This window comes from Oncorhynchus nerka, linkage group LG18 (assembly GCF_034236695.1).
Source record: "Oncorhynchus nerka isolate Pitt River linkage group LG18, Oner_Uvic_2.0, whole genome shotgun sequence".
In the NCBI taxonomy this organism is placed as follows: Eukaryota; Metazoa; Chordata; class Actinopteri; order Salmoniformes; family Salmonidae; genus Oncorhynchus; species Oncorhynchus nerka.
Genome location: NC_088413.1, coordinates 28,584,860 through 28,606,142, shown reverse-complemented (window position 1 = coordinate 28,606,142; position 21,283 = coordinate 28,584,860). Strand labels below are relative to the sequence as shown.

General features: G+C 39.9%; 1 protein-coding gene across 2 annotated transcripts; it reads left to right on the top strand.

Annotated features, from left to right (window-relative positions):
* Positions 1-7,560: 7,560 nt before the first annotated feature.
* On the top strand, positions 7,561-16,606 carry LOC135561845 (scrapie-responsive protein 1-like). Of its 2 annotated transcripts, none has more exons than XM_065003924.1 (3): positions 7,561-7,691; positions 15,453-15,710; positions 16,369-16,606. In XM_065003924.1, the coding sequence occupies exons 2-3, from the start codon at positions 15,463-15,465 to the stop codon at positions 16,421-16,423; spliced, it is 303 nt and encodes a 100-aa protein (XP_064859996.1). In that variant the 5' UTR covers positions 7,561-7,691; positions 15,453-15,462; the 3' UTR covers positions 16,424-16,606. The 2 variants fall into 2 exon arrangements, with proteins under 2 accessions (XP_064859996.1, XP_064859997.1); XM_065003925.1 differs by lacking the exon at positions 7,561-7,691 and adding an exon at positions 14,714-14,853.
* The last annotated feature ends 4,677 nt before the right edge of the window (positions 16,607-21,283 follow it).

Below are 21,283 nucleotides of genomic sequence, written 5' to 3'. Positions count from 1 at the left end.
GGCCATTTTTACGCTGCCCGGAGAGGGGGGGGGGGGGGAGAACACCAAGAAGTTGACCGGTGGTCGCCATAGCCGCATCCTGTCAGACATGAACATAACAGATTTTATTGTCTGCCTGCCACGTCTTATTTCATAATTCGATGACTAAATATCATACCAAAAATACATAATTAGTATCCCCTCGTGTAACAAGTTCTTAGGCTATTTAGTCTCCAGAGCTCATGAAGTTCCCTACAATTAGTGCAATTTTACACCTACGTGTAGTTGATGCATTATGCACTAGTCACACATAGACTATAATAGGTTGTACTAGGACTAATCAAAAAACTGCCCCAAAAGTAAAGGAAAGGTGTATACTTAGTCAGTTGTACAAATGAATGCATTCAACTGAAATGTGTCTGCCGCATTTAACCCAACCCCTCTGAAAGTACAGAACGGTTCAACAGGTTACTCCATGCAGGACATTGCTAAAATACAGGTGGCGTTAACTACCAAAATAAAGGAAACACCAACATAAAGTATCATAATAGCCAGAACAGCTTCAATGCGCCTTTGCATAGATTCTACACGTTTCTGGGACTATATTGGAGGGATGCGAAATCATTCTTCCAAGGTAAATTCCATACATGTGTGTTTTGTTGATGGTGGTGGAAAACACTGTCTCAGGCACCACTGCAGAATTTCCAAAAAGTGTTCAATTGTGCAACTTCTGGGTACTGAGGTGATGGCCATGGGATATGGTTTACATCGTTTTTATGCTCATCAAAGATTACCTCTCTCTCTCTCTCTCTCTCTCTCTCTCTCTCTCTGTTCTGAGTGCATTTAAAAGGGAGAGTTAGAAGAGAGTCTGCATCTGAAAACACTAATGTTGGAACAACTTTAAAAAAAGATGAAACACTTCTGTTGAGGGTAACTCTGCTCTACTTCCATTTTTGATTTGATGTGTCTGCTCTGCTAGAACCCTCTGTCGTGTCTGACATCTGCCTTCTAGGTACACTTCCTTTTCACAAATCCATAACAAAAAAATACATTATGCAGTATTCTATAGAGTTGGTATTACACACACCCATGCATGCACGCACACACTCTCTCTCTCTCCATGTTAGCTACAGTAGCCTTTGTTCTCACATCTAAATACCCTCACAGCCTCATAATGAGAGGAAGTATACAACTAAGCCCTGCTTGTAAAGGGATTCTCCTCTCTTCTGACTGTTGCAGCCATGAAGCCTCTTGCCAGACCACCAGCAACAGGTTCTTGGGTTACACCACTAGATTACACTATCGCTGGAGCTAGGGGCTCCATGTCAGCTCTGCTCAAATGGGACGGACCATACCTGGGTTCACATATATGAGAAATCTTTCAATACTTTGAGCGTTTGCTTAAGCCTATCTGGAGAGCCAGGTGGGCTGGGTTTGCACTTTTGTGGCTTTTCTATTGGTTTTTGTTGTAACAGGCAAGCTCAATAAATCACAAGTAGTTTTTAAAAAATGATTTCAAATAGTATTTGAACCGATAAGTTTGCGAGACTCTCGCTCCCTTCAGCAGTCCTATTATAGCAGCTGTAATAAACCGGGGAGAGTTTTTATGACATTGACTCCAACGTGCTGCTGATAGCAAATGTGCTCCTGGAAGACAAGTTTAGATCGCCATGTCGAATAGCAGCTCCTTTATTTCAACTAAGTGTACTCCTACTGTCTGTTGTGTTCGTTTTAACGTGTTTCTGAGTGGTAAATTGACCAATGAGAGAGAGCGGACTGCTCATATATGGTCTCATATTGCAATATGACCCAGTCATAATGTAGTACTTTGGGTTTTGATATCCACATACATCAACCAACACACGATACACACCCAGCCGGGTGTTGTATAGCGTCAACAAAGATTTGCTAGGACTTTCAAGTACACCTAAATCCTACAGCTGTGTTTGGCTACAGTTGTAAATGAAATTACTGCTCTATGAAATTTAAGAGCAACGAGTCCACTCCTGTGTTTGCTGTCACTATGGAAACCAGAGTGCCCCTGTCATAATTCATAACTATACATTGCCATTGATTGCTGATGTATAAACTAGTTTACACACGCAATGCAACATGTAGGAAATCATCATAATCAACTGCATTTTCCGTCAATTATGTTTTGCGTACATTAAAATGTATTGATTCTGTATTTATTTATACAATGATTTTACTCTGAAATGTAGAAGCATAATTCAAAATTCTGGTCTATAGAAAAAATAAACCACACCATGTTGAGCTTTTCCAATATGATTTACACGGTTTTCCTGGCGTTGGCTGTTCAAAACTCAATAAAGCAGATTAAAACAAAACGAAACAAATGTCAGAAAAGAGATGACATTTTCCAAGAAAACCACAACGATACAACTGTCAAAGTCCTTCGAATTTAGGATTACAGTGAAACACAAATCAAATTCACTGCAGCCTCTGGGAAGACTCTTTCATTCTCTGTTACTGTTCAAGACCTCTATTTCCACTGCTTATTGGAAGTGGAAGGAAAAGTGAACGGTCTCATTTCAAGGGCAAGGCTCACTTGATGGAACTTGTAATATAAGTCAATGTGATATGCGACTGCTTAGGCCCTGAATAACATAAAGCATAGTTAGAAACCGAGGGTGAAACCTGAGACGTGCATATACAGGCTGTGACCCTTGATAACAGACAAGCAGTAAAAGTTACATTGACACCTATATGAAATGTAATATAAGTTGCAGCCATATTGTCTGACTCCACAGGGAACACTTGTGGATAGGGAAATTATTCTTATTGGAATAACATTTATTTAACCACAGACGTGGGGTGTAATTTCCTTCCACAAAGTGCTGTGGAGTTTTTCAGATTTTTTAATGCAGGATGAGGTGTACGCAAATGTAGCTAAATACTGACCTCTTGTGGTTAAGAAATGGCTTCAATACACACAAGCCTGCTGACAAAGACTGATCTATTGGAGCTTTTGGCACTGGCAATACAAATATTATCTTGTCATTTTTGGATGGATTACATTGTATAGCACTTTTTCCCAAGGTCTGAATGTTTTTTCAAAACCTATCAATAAATCCAATTTCAATAGACTTAACAACAATGATCTTGCATTTCTTATTTTCTCCTCTCGCAGAAGTGAAACAGTCAAACGGAAGACTATGGAACCATGGAGATGCGGCAAGACCAGCATATCACCATTCTGTCCATAATAATCAACTCGAATATGTAGGCTACATATTGTTTGAGAAATTCATTTGTGAGTTAAAGGGACAGTCTTCACTTCAAACAATTACAAAGTGGATACCCTGCCTCTGTTTTGGTAAAAAGCTGAGGGAAGAGCATGGAGAAATGTAACCACTCTAAAATGCATAGATAGCGCGTTGGATGCAAGGACTGACCACCTAAGATATCAAAATAGTTTTAAGCATGTTCTGTAGCTAAATATGTGTAAACCAATACAATTTGATTTGGTTTGTTTGTTTACATTTGCAATGTTTACAAACAAGTTTATATTTTGGTTCTGATGGGGTAGGACAGTTGAACTAAGCTTATGAGGCATTTATACGCTATATTCTTCAAGAATCAATGGGCAACGGGTATTCACACACCCCTTGACTTTTTAAACATTTTGTTGTGTTACAAAGTGGGATTCAAATTCAAAATTAATTGTATTTTTTTTTTGTCAACGACCTACACAAAATACTGTAACATTTGTCTAAAAAATGTATGGAAAATAAAACACAAATGTATTTTGATTAGCTAAGTATTCAACCCCCTGAGTCAATACATGTTAGCATCACCTTTGACAGCTGTGTGCAATAATAATAACATGATGCAGCCACCGCCGTGCTTGAAAATACGAAGAGCGGTACTCAGTGATGTGTTGTGTTGTGTTGGATTTGCCACAAACATGCAGTAATGCTTTGTATTCATGACAAAAGTAACATTTCTCTGCCACATTTTTCTGCAGTATTACTTTAGTGCCCTGTTGCAAACAGGATGCATGTTTTAGAATATTTGTATCATGTACAGGCTTCCTTATTTTCACTGTCCTTTAGCATTTAGGTTAGTATTGTGGAGTAACTACAATATTGTTGACCCATTTCTCCTATCACTCTGTAACTGTTTTAAAGTCACCATTGGCCTCATGGTGAAATCCTTGAGCTGTTTCTTTCCTCTCCGGCAACTGAGTTAGGAATGATGCCTGAATCCTTTTAGTGACTGGGTGTATTGATACACCATCTAAAGTGTAATTCATAACTGCCCAATGTTCAAAGGGATATTCAACGTCTGCCTATTTGTTTTACCCATCTACCAATAAGTGCCCTTCTTTGCAAACCATTGGAAAACCTCCCTAGTCTGTGTGGTTGAATCTGTGCTTAACATTCACTGCTTGACTAAGGGGCCTTACAGATAATTGTATGTGTGGGGGTACAGAGATGAGGTAGTCATTTAAAAGTAATGTTAAACACTATTATTGCACACAGAGTGAGTCCATGCAACTTATTGTGTGACTTGTTACAAATTTTAACTCCTGAACTAATTTAGGCTTGCCATAACAAAGGGGTTGAATACTTATTGACTCAAGACATTTCAGCTTTTCCTTTAATTCATTTGTAAACATTTCTAAAAACATAATTCCACTTTGAGATTATGGTGTATTGTGCGTACATCAGTGACAAACAAATCTCAATTGAATCCATTTCAAATTCAGGCTGTAACACAACAAAATGTTGAAAAAGTCAAGGGGTGGGAATACTTTCTGAAGGAACTGTATCAATCATTTGTAAATACACAAATGGATGTAGGATCTCAATTTGAGCCAGTTTGATACAGCATGAAAATAATCCTGCAGCAACAAGAAATGTGAATTATGTGGATTATAATTAACCGACATTTTTTGTTGGGGTTGATAGATTTTTCTTAGGGCAAATCAAGTCTGATATTTCTAAGTGGAAATTACTAACTTTAGAAGCCGTTTTAAAACTCAAGTTTAAAGAATCCTTCTGTGCATGAATATGCTCACAACGAAATAATGATCAAATTAAGATCCTACATCTGTAGCAACTGCAGATTACCCCTTAAACATATAATGCATAATCATGCATAAAAAATCATTATAGAAGGTAACAACATAATAAAGGCATTCAACTTTTCTCTAATGAATATGACAAAATCTGTGAAGTTGCCAGTGTGAAAATGTACCACAAGATGGTGCTATATCACTAACAATCACTTGAAGAGTACCGGTAGCCTCAATCAATACCATTTACACTGAACAAAAATATAAATGCAACATGTAAAAGTCCTGGTCCCATGTTTCATGAGCTGAAATTAAAAGTCTCTGAACTTTTCGATATGCACAGTTAGCTTATTTCTCTCAACTGTTGTGCACAAATCTGTTTACATACCTGTTTGTGAGCATTTCAACTTTGCCAAGATCATCCATACACCAAACAGGTGTGGCATATCAAGAAGCTGATTAAACAGCATGATCATTACACAGGTGCACCTTGTGCTGGGGACAATAACCAGCCTCACAGCTGCAGACCACGATAACCACGCAAGCCCACTAGTCGGTAACGATGCTGAACTGCAGTCAAGACCCTGGTGAAGACAGCGAGCACGCAGATGAGCGTCCCTGAGACAGTTTCTGACCGTTTGTGCAGTAATTCTTCGGTTGTGCAAACCCACAGTCATAAGCTGTCATCAAACCCACAGTCATCAGCTGTCCGGGTGGCTGGTCTCAGATGATCCCGCAGGTGAAGAAGCCGGATGTGGAGGTCTTGGGCTTGCGTGGTTATACGTGGTCTGCAGCTGTGAGGCCGGTTCAAGTACTGCCAAATTCTCTAAAATGACGTTGAGGCGGCTTATGGTAGAGAAATTAACATTAAATTCTCTAGCAACAGCTTCGTGGACATTCCTGCAGTCAGCATGTCAATTGCACGCTCCTCAAAACTTGAGTTATCTGTGGCATTGTGTTGTGTGGTAAAACGGCACATTTTAAAGTGGCCTTTTATTGTCCCCAGCACAAGGTGCACCTGTGCTGTTTAATCAGCTTCTTGGTATGCTATACCTGTCAGGTGGATGGATCATCTTGGAAAAGGAGAAACGCTTACTAACAGGGATGTAAACACATTTGTGCACAGAATTTGAGAGATATAAGCTTTTTTGTACAGATGGATAACTTCTAGGATCTTTTATTTCAGCTCATAAACATGGGACCAACATTTATATGTTGTGTTTATATTTATGTTCACTATGCATCAAACATATCTACACACACTGGTTATAAAGCTCATATACGTTTGGTGAATCTTACTACAAAGCAGGTGATGCCATCAGAAAAACATATTTGGTTAAAAAAAGTACTTTCTTACCTCTTGCTTCTTGATGAGGGTTGAGGACTAAACTGAGCATGTGCAGTGAGTCACATGATTCTAGCTTGTTCCTGATTGGAGATATTGAGTGTTACAACTATCCTGTGTTACAACCATCCCTGGTCTCCCATACTTATTGAGCTACTATAGGCCAATCAAAATATAAAATGTGTCTTAATAAACTATTCTTAACATCAACCCATCTGATCCTCCAATGAAACAAGGCTCATCCATAGAAGAGCATGAAACACCAATCTACAGTGTCAATTACATCATTAAGAGTCAACCGCAAAATGCCATCTTTTATTGAGTAGGATATACTTCAGAGCCCCAAAAGGCCATTTCTCAATTTTCGGTAGCTGTATAACACCAAGTAAATACCGCTTGATTTGTTTTAAGTGGAACTGCAACGGATAAAACTGTGCTGCCGTCCAATAAGAAGCAATTGATTTAACACACGAAGTAGATGATTACATTTGGCTGTGACGGATACTTTCACAGCCAACCAGCTCTATCAGCAGTCAGTGGAGCTCCTCTGCGTGTCAACAAGGAAAGGAGCCAAGTCAAGGCAAAGGTTACAGCTATAGAGAAACTTGCATTTCCCTTCCAACTGGTTCATTTACTGCATGCATCACGTGCATTTCATTACACCCAGACAGACACTCCATTTAAACAGTACGAGCATCCACCACATCTGATTACAACACTCACAGCAATTCAGATGCTTTAGAGAGTTTCAGTGAAAGGCAACATTCAGTATCAGGCATTCATTCATTCGCTCTTGGATGGTTGTCTATTGAAATGCAAAATGGCTGATATACAATCAATTAAAAGAAAAGAGAAAAACACATTGAAAACACATATACTAAAAATGTAGCCTACTACTTCAAGCTGCTAAATTGGTGTTATACATTATTCTGGATGTGAACAAACGCTGCTTGTCCGCTAGACTGTAAAACCATGATTCAGACCCCGTTCATGTACTTTTCCACAGCATATATGAACTAAATCTGTCTGAGAACTGAGAGGTTTGGTTTGGATCACTCCCCAATGCTGGCCTCCTCTTAGCCCTCTAACGTACTTGCATGTATGCATGGCGTTAACTTCGTGCTTGTGCAGAGTGCGGACTTAATCAATGCCCTTGGTTATTTCTCTGGTTTACTGGCTGAGAGGAGAGGGGAGAGATGGTCATACTCTTAGCATGGGGTAGAGTAGGGATAAAGACTCCTCTGTTTTCTGTTTTATACTTACTAAATGTACCCAAGGAAAACGGGTCAGAAGCTACTGCCGTTCCTGGGGAGAGTACTAAATAAGGTAGGGGCTCATTTAATCAGCAGATAATGTTATGTAATTGGAAATATAATAATGTTGGGGAGTTATACGTAAATTAACACGAGTTATAACTAATGATGAATGATTATAATTCGATGATTAAAACATATTAATTCGTTTTCGATTTCGGTTATTTGGGTTGAATGCTGTAACAACACAGAATAAAACAATTAATAAAAGTACCATGATGGCAGTGACTGCTCATTACTGCTTATCACTTATTAACCATAATGTTAATGTTCAAATTACTTTAATAACATATTTCAGTTGTTGTGTATATTTCATTGGTTTTATTTTATGATTGTATTATTTAATTCCAAGTCATCATCTCATCCCTACAAAGCTGCTGAATATTCTGTCTGACAAAATCACTCATTTGTATCTCTTCGGAGTAAATAAGGCATACTTCTATGACTGAATACGAACTTTCGATCACTTAGATCAGTGTTTTTAAATCCCCTCACGATCGCGCATTCTTCTGCCGTTTACCGTAGCAGGCACAAATTACCGTAGCAGGCACAAAGAAAAGATAGAAAGGACAAGTAGATGCGCAGTGGATTATGGTCATTGTAGTTAATTACTACGATTTACGCTCTGAAATATGCAGGATATTGGCCTGTTGGAAACGACAACTCCCTACTACATCACACAATTCAGGCTGGATCTGACTTATCTCTCGAGAAACTGCCATTTGTGCATTGACCTCACAGAAAAAAATCGAACGAAATGGAATTCAAAATAATTCAACCCAAATCTCGGTAAATTGCTCAGCACTAGTTATAACTGCAATGTACAGAAGGGAAGTTTATAAGGCTGCAATCATTGTACCGTGGGAATCTTTGCAATAAATGGGTTATGGTAATATAATTGAAATGCAAATAATATTGAATCTATTTAAAGCACAATGTTTAATTATTTAGTGGCATAAGCGACATAGAAAATAGGCTGTATATATCCAACAATCTTTGACATAACAGATGAATGCAATATTTATGTCCAGTATCAATATTGTTGCAAATTGAAAAATGTTATAGAGGATGTCCAACTTATGCTAGGTTCAAATTCTACAATCAACAACATCATAACACTATGTGAATCAGGGTCCTACTTAAAGTGCCTGCAGAAAGTTTTCACACCCCTTGACTTTTTCCACATTTAGTTGAGTTACAGCCTGACTTGAACATTTATACAATGTAGATGTTTTTGTCAGTAGCCTACACACAATGCCCAATAAGGTCAAAGTGGACTTATATATTTTTTATATGACAAATTAATACAATATTTAAAGTTGAAAAGACTTGAGTCAAAAACTATTCAACCTCTTTGTTATGGCAAGTCTAAATAAGTTCTGGAGTACAAATGTGCTTAACAAGTCACCTAATAAATTGCATGGACTCACTCTGTGTTCAATAATAGTGTTTAGCATGATTTTTGAATGATTACCTCATCTATGTAACCCACGCATACAATTATCTGTAAGCTCCCTCAGTTGTGCAGTGAATTTGAAACACAGATTCATCCACAAAGACCAGGGAGGTTTTCCAATGCCTCGCAAAGAAGGGCACCTATTGGTGGTTAAAATAAAAATAAAAAACAGATATTGAATATCCATTTGAGCATGGTGAAGTTATTAATTACACTTTCAATTGTGTATCAATACACCCAGTCACTAAAAAGATACAGGTGTCCTTCCTAACTTAGGAAACCACTAGGACTTCACCATTAAAACAGTTACAGGGTTTAATGGCTGTATAGGAGAAAACTGAGGATGGATCAACAACATTGTAATTACTCTACAATACTAACCTAATTGACAGAGTGAAATCAAGGAAGCTTGTACAGAATAAAATATTCCAAAACATGCATCCTGTTTGCAACAACACACTAAAGTAATACTGCAAAAGAATTTGGCAAAGCAATTCACTTTTTGCCCTGAATACAAAGTGTTATGTTTAGGCAAATCCAATACAATACGTTAGTGTGTACCACTCTCAATATTTTCAAACATAGTGGTGGCTAATACAAACAACGCAAATAAACTAACAAATGTGCAAAAACTCTGGACCACCTTTTTACTCCACACAGACGCATACAAAGCTCTCCCTCACCCTCCATTTGGCAAATCTGACCATAATTTATCCTATCCTCCTGGTTCCTGGTTACAAGCAAAAATGAAAGCAGGAACCACCAGTGACTAGATCAATAAAAAAGTGGTCAGATGAAGCAGATGCTAAGTTACAGGACTGTTTTGTTAGACTGGAATATGTTCAGGATTCCTCCGATGGCATTGAGGAATACACCACATCAGTCTTTGGCTTCATCAATAAGGGCATTGGTGACGTCGCCCCCACAGTGCCTGTACGCATACCCTAACCATGGGTTACAGGCAACATCCGCACTGAGCTAAAGGCTAGAGCTACCACTTTCAAAGAGCGTAACTCTTTTTTAAATTTGATTTTACTTTTATTTAACTAGGCAAGTCAGTTAAGAACAAATTCTTATTTTCAATGACGGCCTAGGAACAGTGGGTTAACTGCCTGTTCAGGGGTAGAACAACAGATTTGTATCGTCAGCTCGGGATTTGAGCTTGCAACCTTCCGGTTACTAGTCCAACGCTCTAACCACTAGGCTACCCTGCCGCACCTCTAACCTGAAGCTTATAAGAAATCCTGCTACGCCCGCCGACCAACCATCAAACAGGCAAAGCGTCAATACAGGACTAAGATTGAATCGTACTGCACCGGCTCTGATGCTCGCCGGATGTGGCAGGGCCTGCAAACCATTACAGACTACAAAGGGAAGCACAGCCCAGAGCTGGCCAGTGACACAAGCCTACAAGACAAGTCAAACTACTTCTATGCTTGCTTCTAGGCAAATAACACTGAAACATGCATGAGAGCACCAGCTGTTCCGGAAGACTGTGTGATCACGCTCGCCGCAGATAATCTGAGTAACAGGTCAATATTCACAAGGCCGCAGGGCCAGATGGATTACCAGGACATGTACTGCGAGCATGCACTGACCAACTGGCAAGTGTCTTCACTGACATTTTCAACCACTCCCTGTTCGAGTCTGTAATATCAACGTTTTAAGCAGACCACCACAGTACCTGTGCCCAAGAACACTAAGGTAACCTGCCTAAATGACTACCAACCCATAGCACTCACGTCTGTAGCCATGAAGTGCTTTAAAAGGCTGGTCATGGCTCACATCAACACCATTATCCTAGAAATCCCAGACCCACAATAATTTGCATACCGCCCCAACAGATCCATAGATGATGCAATCTCTATCTCACTCCACACTGCCCTTTCCCACCTGGACAAAAGGAACACCCATGTGAGAATGCTATTCATTGACTACAGCTCAGCGTTCAACAATATAGTGCCCTCAAAGCTCATCAATAAGCTAAGCACCATCATTAAGTTTGCTGATGACAGAACAGTGGTAGGCCTAATCACCGAAAAACGACGAGACAGCCTATAGGGAGGAGGTCAGAGACGGGCCGTGTGGTGCCAGGACAACAACCTCTCCCTCAACGTGATCAAGATAAAGGAGATGATTGTGGACTACAGGAAAAAGAGGACTGAGCACGCCCTATTCTCATTGACGGGGCTGCAGTGGAGCAGGTTGAGAGCTTCAAGTTCCTTGGTGTCCACATCACCAACAAACTAACATGGTCCAAGCACACAGTCATGAAGAGGGCACGACAAAACCTATTCCCCCTCAGGAGACTGAAAAGATTTGGCATGGGTCCTCAGATCCTCAAAAGCTTCTACAGCTGCACCATCGAGAGCATCCTAACTGGTTGCATCACTGCCTGGTCTGGCAACTGCTCTGACCGCAAGGCATGACAGAGGGTAGTGCGAACGGCCCAGTACATCACTGGGGCCAGGCTTCCTGCCATCCAGAAACTCTATACCAGGTGGTGTCAGAGGTAGACCCTAAAAATTGTCAAAGACTCCATCCACCGTAGTCATAGACTGTTCTCCTGCAGCTGCATGGCAAGTGGTACCGGAGCGCCAAGTCTAGGTCAAAGAGGCTTCTAAACAGCTTCTACCCCAAGCCATAAGACTCCTGAATATCTAATCAAATGGCTTCCCAGACTATTTGCATTGCACCCCCCCCCTTTACATCGCTTCTACTCTCTGTTGTTATCATCTATGCATAGTCACTTTAATAACTCTACATACATGTACAGTTGAAGTCGGAAGTTTGCATACACCTTAGCCAAATACATTAAACTCAGTTTTTCGCAATTCCTGACATTTAATCTTAGTAAAGATTCCCTGTCTTAGGTCAGTTAGGATCACCACTTTATTTTAAGAATGTGAAATGTCAGAATAATAGTAGAGAATTATTTATTTCAGCTTGTATTTCTTGAATCACATTCCCAGTGGTTCAGAAGTTTACGTACACTCAATTAGTATTTGGTAGCATTGCCTTTAAATTGTTTAACTTGGGTCAAACATTTTGGGTAGCCTTCCACAAGCTTCCCACAATAAGTTGGGTGAATTTTTGGTTCATTCCTCCTGACAGAGCTGGTGTAACTGAGTCAGATTTGTAGGCCTTCTTGCTCGCACACGCGTTTTTCGGTTAATTTTTTATAGGATTGAGGTCAGGGCTTTGTGGCCACCCAATACCTTGACTTTGTTGTCCTTAAGCCATTTTGCCACAACTTTGGAAGTATGCTTGAGGTCATTGTCCATTTGGAAGAGCCATTTGCGACATAGCTTTAACTTTAACTGATGTCTTGAGATGTTGCTTCAATATATTCACATAATTTTCCTCGTCCTCATGATGCCATCTATGCCATCTATTTTGTGAAGTGCACCAGACCCTCCTGCAGCAAAGCACCCCCACAACATGATCCTGCCACCACCTCTGGAATTGATTTGCACTTTTCGGACCAAAGTATGTTAATCTCTAGGAGACAGAACGTGCCTCCTTCCTGAGCGGTATGACGGCTGCGCGGTCCCATGGTGTTTATACTTGCGTACTATTGTTTGTACCGATGAACGTTGTACCTTCATGCGTTTGAAATTGTTCTGTCATCTGTATTATTTTTTAACTGCATTGTTGGTTATAGTCTCATAAGTAAGCATTTCACTGTAAGGTCTACTACACCTATTTTATTCGGCGCAACATTTTATTTCATTTGATTCGGTCATGTTATGGGTGTGCTTGTAATAGTTAAGAATTGGCCGGGTTCAGGATTTTTTTAAAGGAATGGAGCTAAGCACAGGAAAAATCCTAGAGGAAAACATTGTTCTGTCTGCTTTTCACCAGACACCGGGAGCTGAATTCACCTTTCAGCAGGAGAATAACCTAAAACACAAGACCAAATCTACACTGGAGTTGCTCACAAAGAAGACGGAGTCTCAACTTACTGTTGAGAGTTAGAATTGTACAATTGGTGAATTTTCGAAATTTGGTTGTGCATCAGCAGTTTTCCTCTTCTTATATGTCACTCACTGACAGTGACTCAATTAGTCAAATCAAATCAAATTCATTTGTCACATACACATGGTTAGCAGATGTTAATGCGAGTGTAGCGAAATGCTTGTGCTTCTAGTTCCGACAATGCAGTAATAACCAACGAGTAATCTAACCTAACAATTCAGTCACTCAATTAGTCGATGTTAACATTTTGAAGATTGGTAAATTAGTCAAATTAGTCTAGCCAAGTATTTGAACTTTTAGTAATCATGGCTGAATTACGTGCCCAGGGACCCTGACCTCCAGGGGGCCCCCATTGATTTTATTAATCACGCTCACTCAGATATCATATCTCTTAATAAATGTAACTAAATGTAATCTAAAATGTAATCTACGTAATCACCAAAACAAATTATTTATCATGAGGGCCATAAGTAATGCTGCCTACTCCAAGAAAGAAATCTCACCTTTCTGATAAAAATAGATATAAATTGCTGAGGTGTAGTCACTTTGAGGACACAAGCTCAAGTACACAAGTAAAATATGATTCCTATTTTGTATGTATTTCCTATTCAACAAAACTGTATGAATAACGCTTAAAATATAGTATAATGAAATTATAAAAATAATAACTATAAGATTTCACCTTCCTTATAACTGTAAAATACATATTTGTATGTCTAGTATTAGATCAAATATGCAGGTCTCTCTTGATCAAAACGTCTGCCCCCACCGCTGTGAAGAGAGCTCTGGCTTGGCTTCCTGAACTCGCCTTTCATCTTAATATTGTCTGTCTAGGACAAACAAAAAGTGTTTTTTGTTTAAAAACGAGTAATCTTTTTAAATTACTGTAATAAAGTTGGTTATAAATCGATCTCTGAACGTGCTCGAGCGACGAAACTACTCTATCCTGTTGCGCTACGATGTCAGGATTTTAAGGCATGTGCTTTGTCAGCGGCTGTGATGTATGGTTTAGCCAGGAGTTGATGGACAGTCGGAAGAGCGAATGAAATGGTAGGAGGGACGTCCCAGCTTCAAGTGGTGTCAGATTTCACATCATAAACGAAGATTATGGATATACATGTCTCGCTGTCTTGACAATGTTGTCAACGAAGCGGTACGGTGTGCTGTCTAGATCCCGCCTATTATTTATTTGGATTGGTGGATACATCTAATTATTGTAATCTCTTTTGAAAATTCGACGTCAACTGCCTGTATTCAATGGAGACAGACGCTACATTACTGGCCTCATGTAATGAATATTGCATAGCCATCTCGAGACAACACTCATATAAAGTGTTTTTTCAAAATTGCCGGGATGTCACGTGCCCTGCTTATATCAATACACTCGTAACAATTTAACCATTCGGAAACTATTACTGGATGAAATAAACCTAACGTAGCAAATAAGCCATACATTTTTGGGTTTACCAAATTCAACACTCTCTCATTGACTTCCATACAAAAACTCTTTGCTTGGTGGGCGAAAAAACGCCACCTACTGATAGGAGACATCTTTCCGCCGAAAGATGGGCATCTCTATTCCTCTTCCTCTCTGTCCTAAATCACACAGGCGGAAGAGATACACAAATGAGTCGTTATGAACCCGCGTTACCGCTCGATGCAAGCCATTTTGATCTACGGTGTCCACAGGTCGATTTTATAAGCGAACGTGTCGGTCGGAACCGGTACCAGAACCACGCAGGTCCTCTATGCGTGGAACTTTACATCTTTAACATGGCATAAGTCATGGCAACATGTATCCAATTGCAGGAAATGAGCTTTTAAGCTGCACAGCCCATAATAAAATGTGTATAATTGCAGGACATTGCAATACAAAGTCCTGCAAAGTAAACATATTTGTTTGCGTTTTGTTAATAAATAAATACATATTCTAACAGATCCTCTCTACATATTGAACTTTTTCATCTCGGTGCTGAGTTAATGTGTAGTGGCAAATTGTAGATCTAATAGGCTACGTGTTTTGTTGATCAACTGAGGTAAATTAAGCTACAGCAACCAATGTGATAATGACTGGGTACATATTTGTCTGTATTTGCTCTCTTCCAAATAGCATTTTAGATTTGTTTTATTTGATAGAAATGCAATATAAACTTTAAAAATGTCCTCCACCCCCTCTGGACCTTACTAAAACTCAGACCCTGCTTATGGTGACCCTAACGGGAATACATTTTTTGTGGGTTGGATTTGTAGTTAATGTTAAAATGTATGTATATATTAATGACTGGGGTGACTTTGGAGACATTCTAACCAATTATATACATTATGTCGTCCTATTTACAGCTTGATCAAAATGAAGGTACTACTCATTGCTGCAATTCTCTTGGTTGGACTGTTGGCAATGGGCAGCGAGGCCATTCCATCAAACCGCTGGTCCTGCTACAAGAAAGTCTTGAAGGACAGGGACTGTCGCAATGTTGGCATCTCCAACGGAGTTGCGACCATGCGACCCATCGATTCCCTGCAGAACCATTTCTGGGAGGGGAACAAATGCGACATGGTGTGCTACTGTAACTTCAGTGAGCTCCTCTGCTGCCCAAGGTACAGCAATTCCATTCTCCGCCAGTAGGCGGCGCCCATGTTCAGCACATATACAGTCGATGTTAATACAGTTCTGGAACAGTGGATGGCTCTGTGGTGCTGTTATGTGCACTGGAGGCCGAATGGAGGCCGGCGGGCAATTATAGTTGGGAACGAATTGGATCCAGTCACAGGCTGCCCAGTGAACACTGCCTACATTGTGATTATCATAAGCCACCTATTAATACAGGCAGGCACGTGTGCTGCCTTGCAGTGAGCTGTGATGTGGAGTTGACTTTTGTTAAAAGGTCATCCGTGCTGTTTTTACATCATGGCCTTTGCTCGTGTAATGCAAATACGCTATGGCTAGGCCTATGCATTTTGGCTGTTTTTAGTCAGCTGTTGACTACAGAGAAGTGTTTTTCCTTTAAAGAGGCACTATATGCCTGGAAATCAAACAGATACAGGGAGCTTATCAGTTTTCAATCACAGTTGATCAGGTTATCACTTGAAAATAATGCCATTCTTGACTAGATGCTTCCTTCATTAACTAGGCCATTCTCTCCTGAATCACATGGTCCATCCACTAGAAAGGCATGGACTGTTTACCATAGTCTTGGATTCCAGGCTAATAGGGCACACTACTAAACACATGTTTTTATTTTTCATGTTGTTCCAGGGATGTCTTCTTTGGACCCAAAATCTCCTTTATAATTCCATGCAAAACCATCTGAGCCATCAGTCGTTTGAATGGACAGTGAACACGGACGGTGCAATCTTCTGAATTGAAACAAGAGTAAAGAGTAAATGGGGCCAAGGGGGATGGGCCCATCCATTCCGGACTACAGAATTACATGCATTTCATTCTTCACTTGGAGACAGCTACAACAACGACAAGTTCAGAAGGCTGGAGCTAAAACAAAGCACAAGCTTTGAAGCTGAAAAAAAAGAGGCCCATCTTTCACAATACTTGGGCCTACAAATAAAATGGATTATTTTCAGTCTCAAATACAGCACCCAGTATATTTAGTATCTGTGAAGACAATTCAATAAATGCAGCCCGTGTCCCTCCTTTGCCAAGGCTACAGTTCAACACTTGTATATCTGACTTGGCAGACCCTTCATTTGGCATTCGCAATGATGTGACACCCCCATTATCTACACCCAAACGTAAACAGATAGTTGTAGTACAGTAATACCACGAGTGTGCCTTTATATTGAGTTGTCGCACATCCCAAAAACATTATTCAATAGTTAATAGTATGCCATTCATGAGAGACATTCCATTTTATATTCAAGGCTATTAAATGCCATAAATGTCAGCAGGATCATAAAATGTGATGTTGTGATGAGCCTATGAAGCATGATTTTACATGGCTGAAACAAGTGGGCTGTACAACTGTATTGTAAATGTCTTTGCAAAATGATTATAGTACTGTGTGTGTTACTAGGCCTAACTAACTGTAAGTCCTTCTGGATCAGAGTGCTAAATGACTAAAATGTGAATAACAACGTCAGATCACCTAGACTGGTGGAGCTGTTTAAACAAGTTGCTCTACTGCTCCATGACATCTCCATGTACTTATCCAATGATTTTATGTCAATTACAACACTGTATGTGAGAATATTAATAAACAGATCGGTTTGAGTGTTATTTTGCCTGCAGGCCTTACTTGTTGTATCATGAAACCACCTTAGGTTTCCTCATGTTTCCTTTGTGAGCTTGTTATGTTTCAGTTTGTTGTTGATAAACATGCTTTTGTCAGTCAGTTGCAAAACATCACTGATTCATATTGTTGTAATTAGAAGAGATTGTTCTACTGCTCTATGTAAACAAACTGAATTAAGGCTCTTGAGTGGATAAGATTTATTCACGGATTCACTGTTATTCTCAGTCACTGATAATAGATTCCAGTAACTGTAGAATAGGCCCACAATGAAGGATGTCAAATCGCACAAATGCATCTCACCATTATATATATATTAATATATATATTTTTTACCTTTATTTAACTCAGCAAGTCAATTAAGAACAAATTCTTATTTACAATGACGGTCTACACCGGCCAAACCCGGATGACTCTGATCCTGTTGTTCGCCGCCCTATGGAACTCCCAATTGGAACCAGGGTGTCTGTAGTGAGGCCTCAAGCACTGAGATGTAGTGCCTTAGACCCTGGGCCACTCAGGAGTCCAAAATACTTCACTACTTCAGTCCTGAGTTCAAAGTCAACACACATAAACAACCCATAAACTGCTATCCTGTTTTTTTCCCTATGTCTAAAATCATATACAAGTTGAGACAAATCAATCCACTGTTTGCAATGTAACTCGTGCGAAAAACTCAGCACTGAAGATGGTAATTGGAGAGGAACCTGCACTCTCCTGCCACCTTTAATACCTATGTTTGACACCCTGTGGATAAAGTCATCTGCTTCCCACAATGAGGATCCAGTGTGAATAGGATCTCGGGTCCTGTGAGTATGTGAAAGGGTGTTTTGTCAGTTGGGCCCATTGGTAAACAACTGGGGGGCTTACAGTTTTATGCTAATGCTGATGGTCTTGTCAGCTCCTTTTGCTTGTGAGGCTATGTGCTTTTACTATGGGGCTGGGTGAGAACGGCTGTGTTGGTGAGGCTAGAAAGGAAAATTTGAGCATCTACTTTACATCTTTTGTCTTGTGGCCTTATCTTTCATTTGATATCTAACCATTTGGTATGCTATTTGTTCACATTTACTATAGGTTAGCCACAAATTCACCTGTCAATTTTTTTTTACAGTGCTTAATTGTGACTTTCCAATTTGCCCAGCTACTGGTGGTAGGCCTCTGGGGTGGCAGGTAGCCTATCGGTTAAGAGTGTTAGGCCAGTAATCGAAAGGTCACTGGTTTGAATCCCTGTGCCGACTAGATAAAAAATCTGTCTGTGCCCTTGAGCAAGGCACTTAACCCTAATTGCTCCAAGGTTTCCATCAATAATGGCTTATCCTTGGCTGTGAACCCAAGATCCAAGGGTGACTCGGGGGGAATGGGATATGCAAAAAGCAAATTTGTACATGTGTGAAATAGGACCAACCTAATTATAATTAACATGAGTCACTTGTTGGCAAGCGTAAACAAGGGCCTACTATGTCATAAGCATACTACTATGTTGGTGCTATGGAATGAGAATAAACAACTTTACTGTACTGGGAGATCCTTGGACCTTCTAGGAATCTTCCTCTTTAAGTCATTTAGCAGACGCTCTTATCCAGTGCAGCTGCTATGGCAGCATTCAACATAGTGGCAACATGGACGCTCAGCCTCATTTACACTTGAGCAGCTGAGGCCTGCAGGAGAAAAGGCACTCACAATAAATCTTGACATACAACCCCAACAACTCTGTTTACTTTTTCTCCTCCTGACACACTTAAACCGGTTTGAGCTGAACTGCTCCTGTTCTGCTGTGGCCCTGGCTGTGAGAATGCAAAACAGAACAGGAGGAATGAAGCAGGGTTGTGACTTGATGGAGTACAGCTACGACCGGAAGTTACTTTTCAAAAGCATAACCGGTTAGCAGAGCATTATAGCTAACCTCTAACCCTTTTTCTAACCTTTCCTAAATCCCTAACCTGCTACCTTAATTCTCCTGAACCTGCTGAATAAATTCTCCTAACCTGCTACGAAAAGTCACTTCAGGTTGTAATTGTATAGGCTACCACCTAGTTTCTACCATGAAGCAGCCTGACTGACAGAACAACAGTGAAGATGGCTGAACATTGTTAATGCTAGCAACAAAGTAGGCCCTTTTAATTTTTCAAGAGAAGTGCCATAGGTTTGTTTTAGGCTTACATTCTTACAAAAATTGTTCCAAAATGGTTCTTTGGCTGTCCCCATAGGAGAACCCTTTTTTTTTTTTATTTTTTATTTCACCTTTATTTAACCAGGTAGGCTAGTTGAGAACAAGTTCTCATTTGCAACTGCGACCTCCAAGATAAAGCATAGCAGTGTGAACAGACAACACAGAGTTACACATGGAGTAAACAATTAACAAGTCAATAACACAGTAGAAAAAATGGGCAGTCTATATACAATGTGTGCAAAAGGCATGAGGAGGTAGGCGAATGGTTCCAGGTAAAGGGTTCTACATGGAACTCAAAAGGGATCTAACTGACCAAAAAGGGTTCTTCAAAGGGTTCTCCTATGGGGACAGCCAAAGAACGTGTTTAGGTTCTAAGCACCTTTTTCGAAGAGTGTAGAGCAAGGAGAAGTTCTCCATAAATTATTTAGACATTGGACTACTACTTTAATGTAGTAAATCTAGAAAGCTGACCACAACAATTGACCACCAAGCTCGAGCTCGCCACACACCTGGACTAATTAGTTATAAAATGGGTACATGTATTGCTGATGCATCAAAATAGCTCAGGTATGTTGCCTAATAGGTCTATCTGAAATTGCAGCTAAGGACATGGGGACAGTAGCTAGCAAACACACATTGATTATGTGATAATGTACATCAATTTGTGAGAATAAACATACTTGTCTGTAGTGTTGATTGCTGCACTGATTGATTAGGGAAATTATCATGCTGGCTGCAACCTGGTCTCAGAGCATTATGTATTATTCTGTACCCTCTATATGGTATGATATGTTTACTTTGGTATGTATTATTTGTGGATGTCCATCACCCATTTTGTATGATATGTTACGTTACAATTCATATTATATTTAACAAATGCAAACGTACAATATGTTATGAATTTGTGAAATGAATATGTGAAACATACAATATGTTATGAATTAGCAAAGCATATGATATACTATGCATTCTAGCTAGGTGGCAAGGTGACTAATGTTAGCTAGTTGGCTGACGTTAGCTAAGCTAGGGGTTAGGGTTTGTTTAGGAGTTAGGTTAAAGTTAGGGTTAGCTAAAAGGGTTTTAAGGTTAGGTTTGGGGAAGGGTTAGCTAACATTCTAAGTAGTTGCAAAGTAGCTAAAAAGTAGTACATAGTTGAAAAGTTGCTAATTAGCTAAAATGCTGAAATTATCCATGATGAAATTCGAACTCACAACCTTTGTGAGTTGCTAGACTTTCGCATTATACCCTACCCGTTTTTGCCTTAAGCAAAATGTGTCTTATGTAAGCATATCAAAAGTAACATATCATACCAATTTGAGTAATCCGGATTTAATGTACTATTCTACGTCTAGTCTATGAGACCAGGCTGCAACACTAGGCTAGGCTATAGGCGTAACTAGGCTATATAAAGCTACTACTCGGCCAATATTGCAATGATATCCTGATTTAAAACTGTTTGAAAAAAAAAGATTCAGTCGCGTGGCGTGGCTTTACATTGCTACAGTGTCTGCGGCTCGGTAGTACAACACAAAGCGTGGGAGCACACTGGGGTCGCATCTGCACGCAGCTGACAGCTGTTCCCCTGCTGGCCTTTGTGCTCTTGTTCTACGGTTATGGTGGAGCTTGCTTTTACATTTCTGACTGGCTAGATGGACACTTGCACATGGAAACATTTGAGCATTTATAGGAGCTCAGGCAAAACGTATCAATGGCTGTGTGGGGTCTGTCTGTAGTAACGTTGTAACTGTCTGAAATAT

Excerpts from the sequence above, each read along its gene's own strand:
- LOC135561845 (XM_065003924.1), top strand. The coding sequence starts at position 15,463 with ATGAAGGTACTACTCATTGCTGCAATTCTCTTGGTTGGACTGTTGGCA. Across the intron at positions 15,711-16,368 it reads GAGCTCCTCTGCTGCCCAAG|GGATGTCTTCTTTGGACCCA; the intron begins GTACAGCAATTC and ends ATGTTGTTCCAG.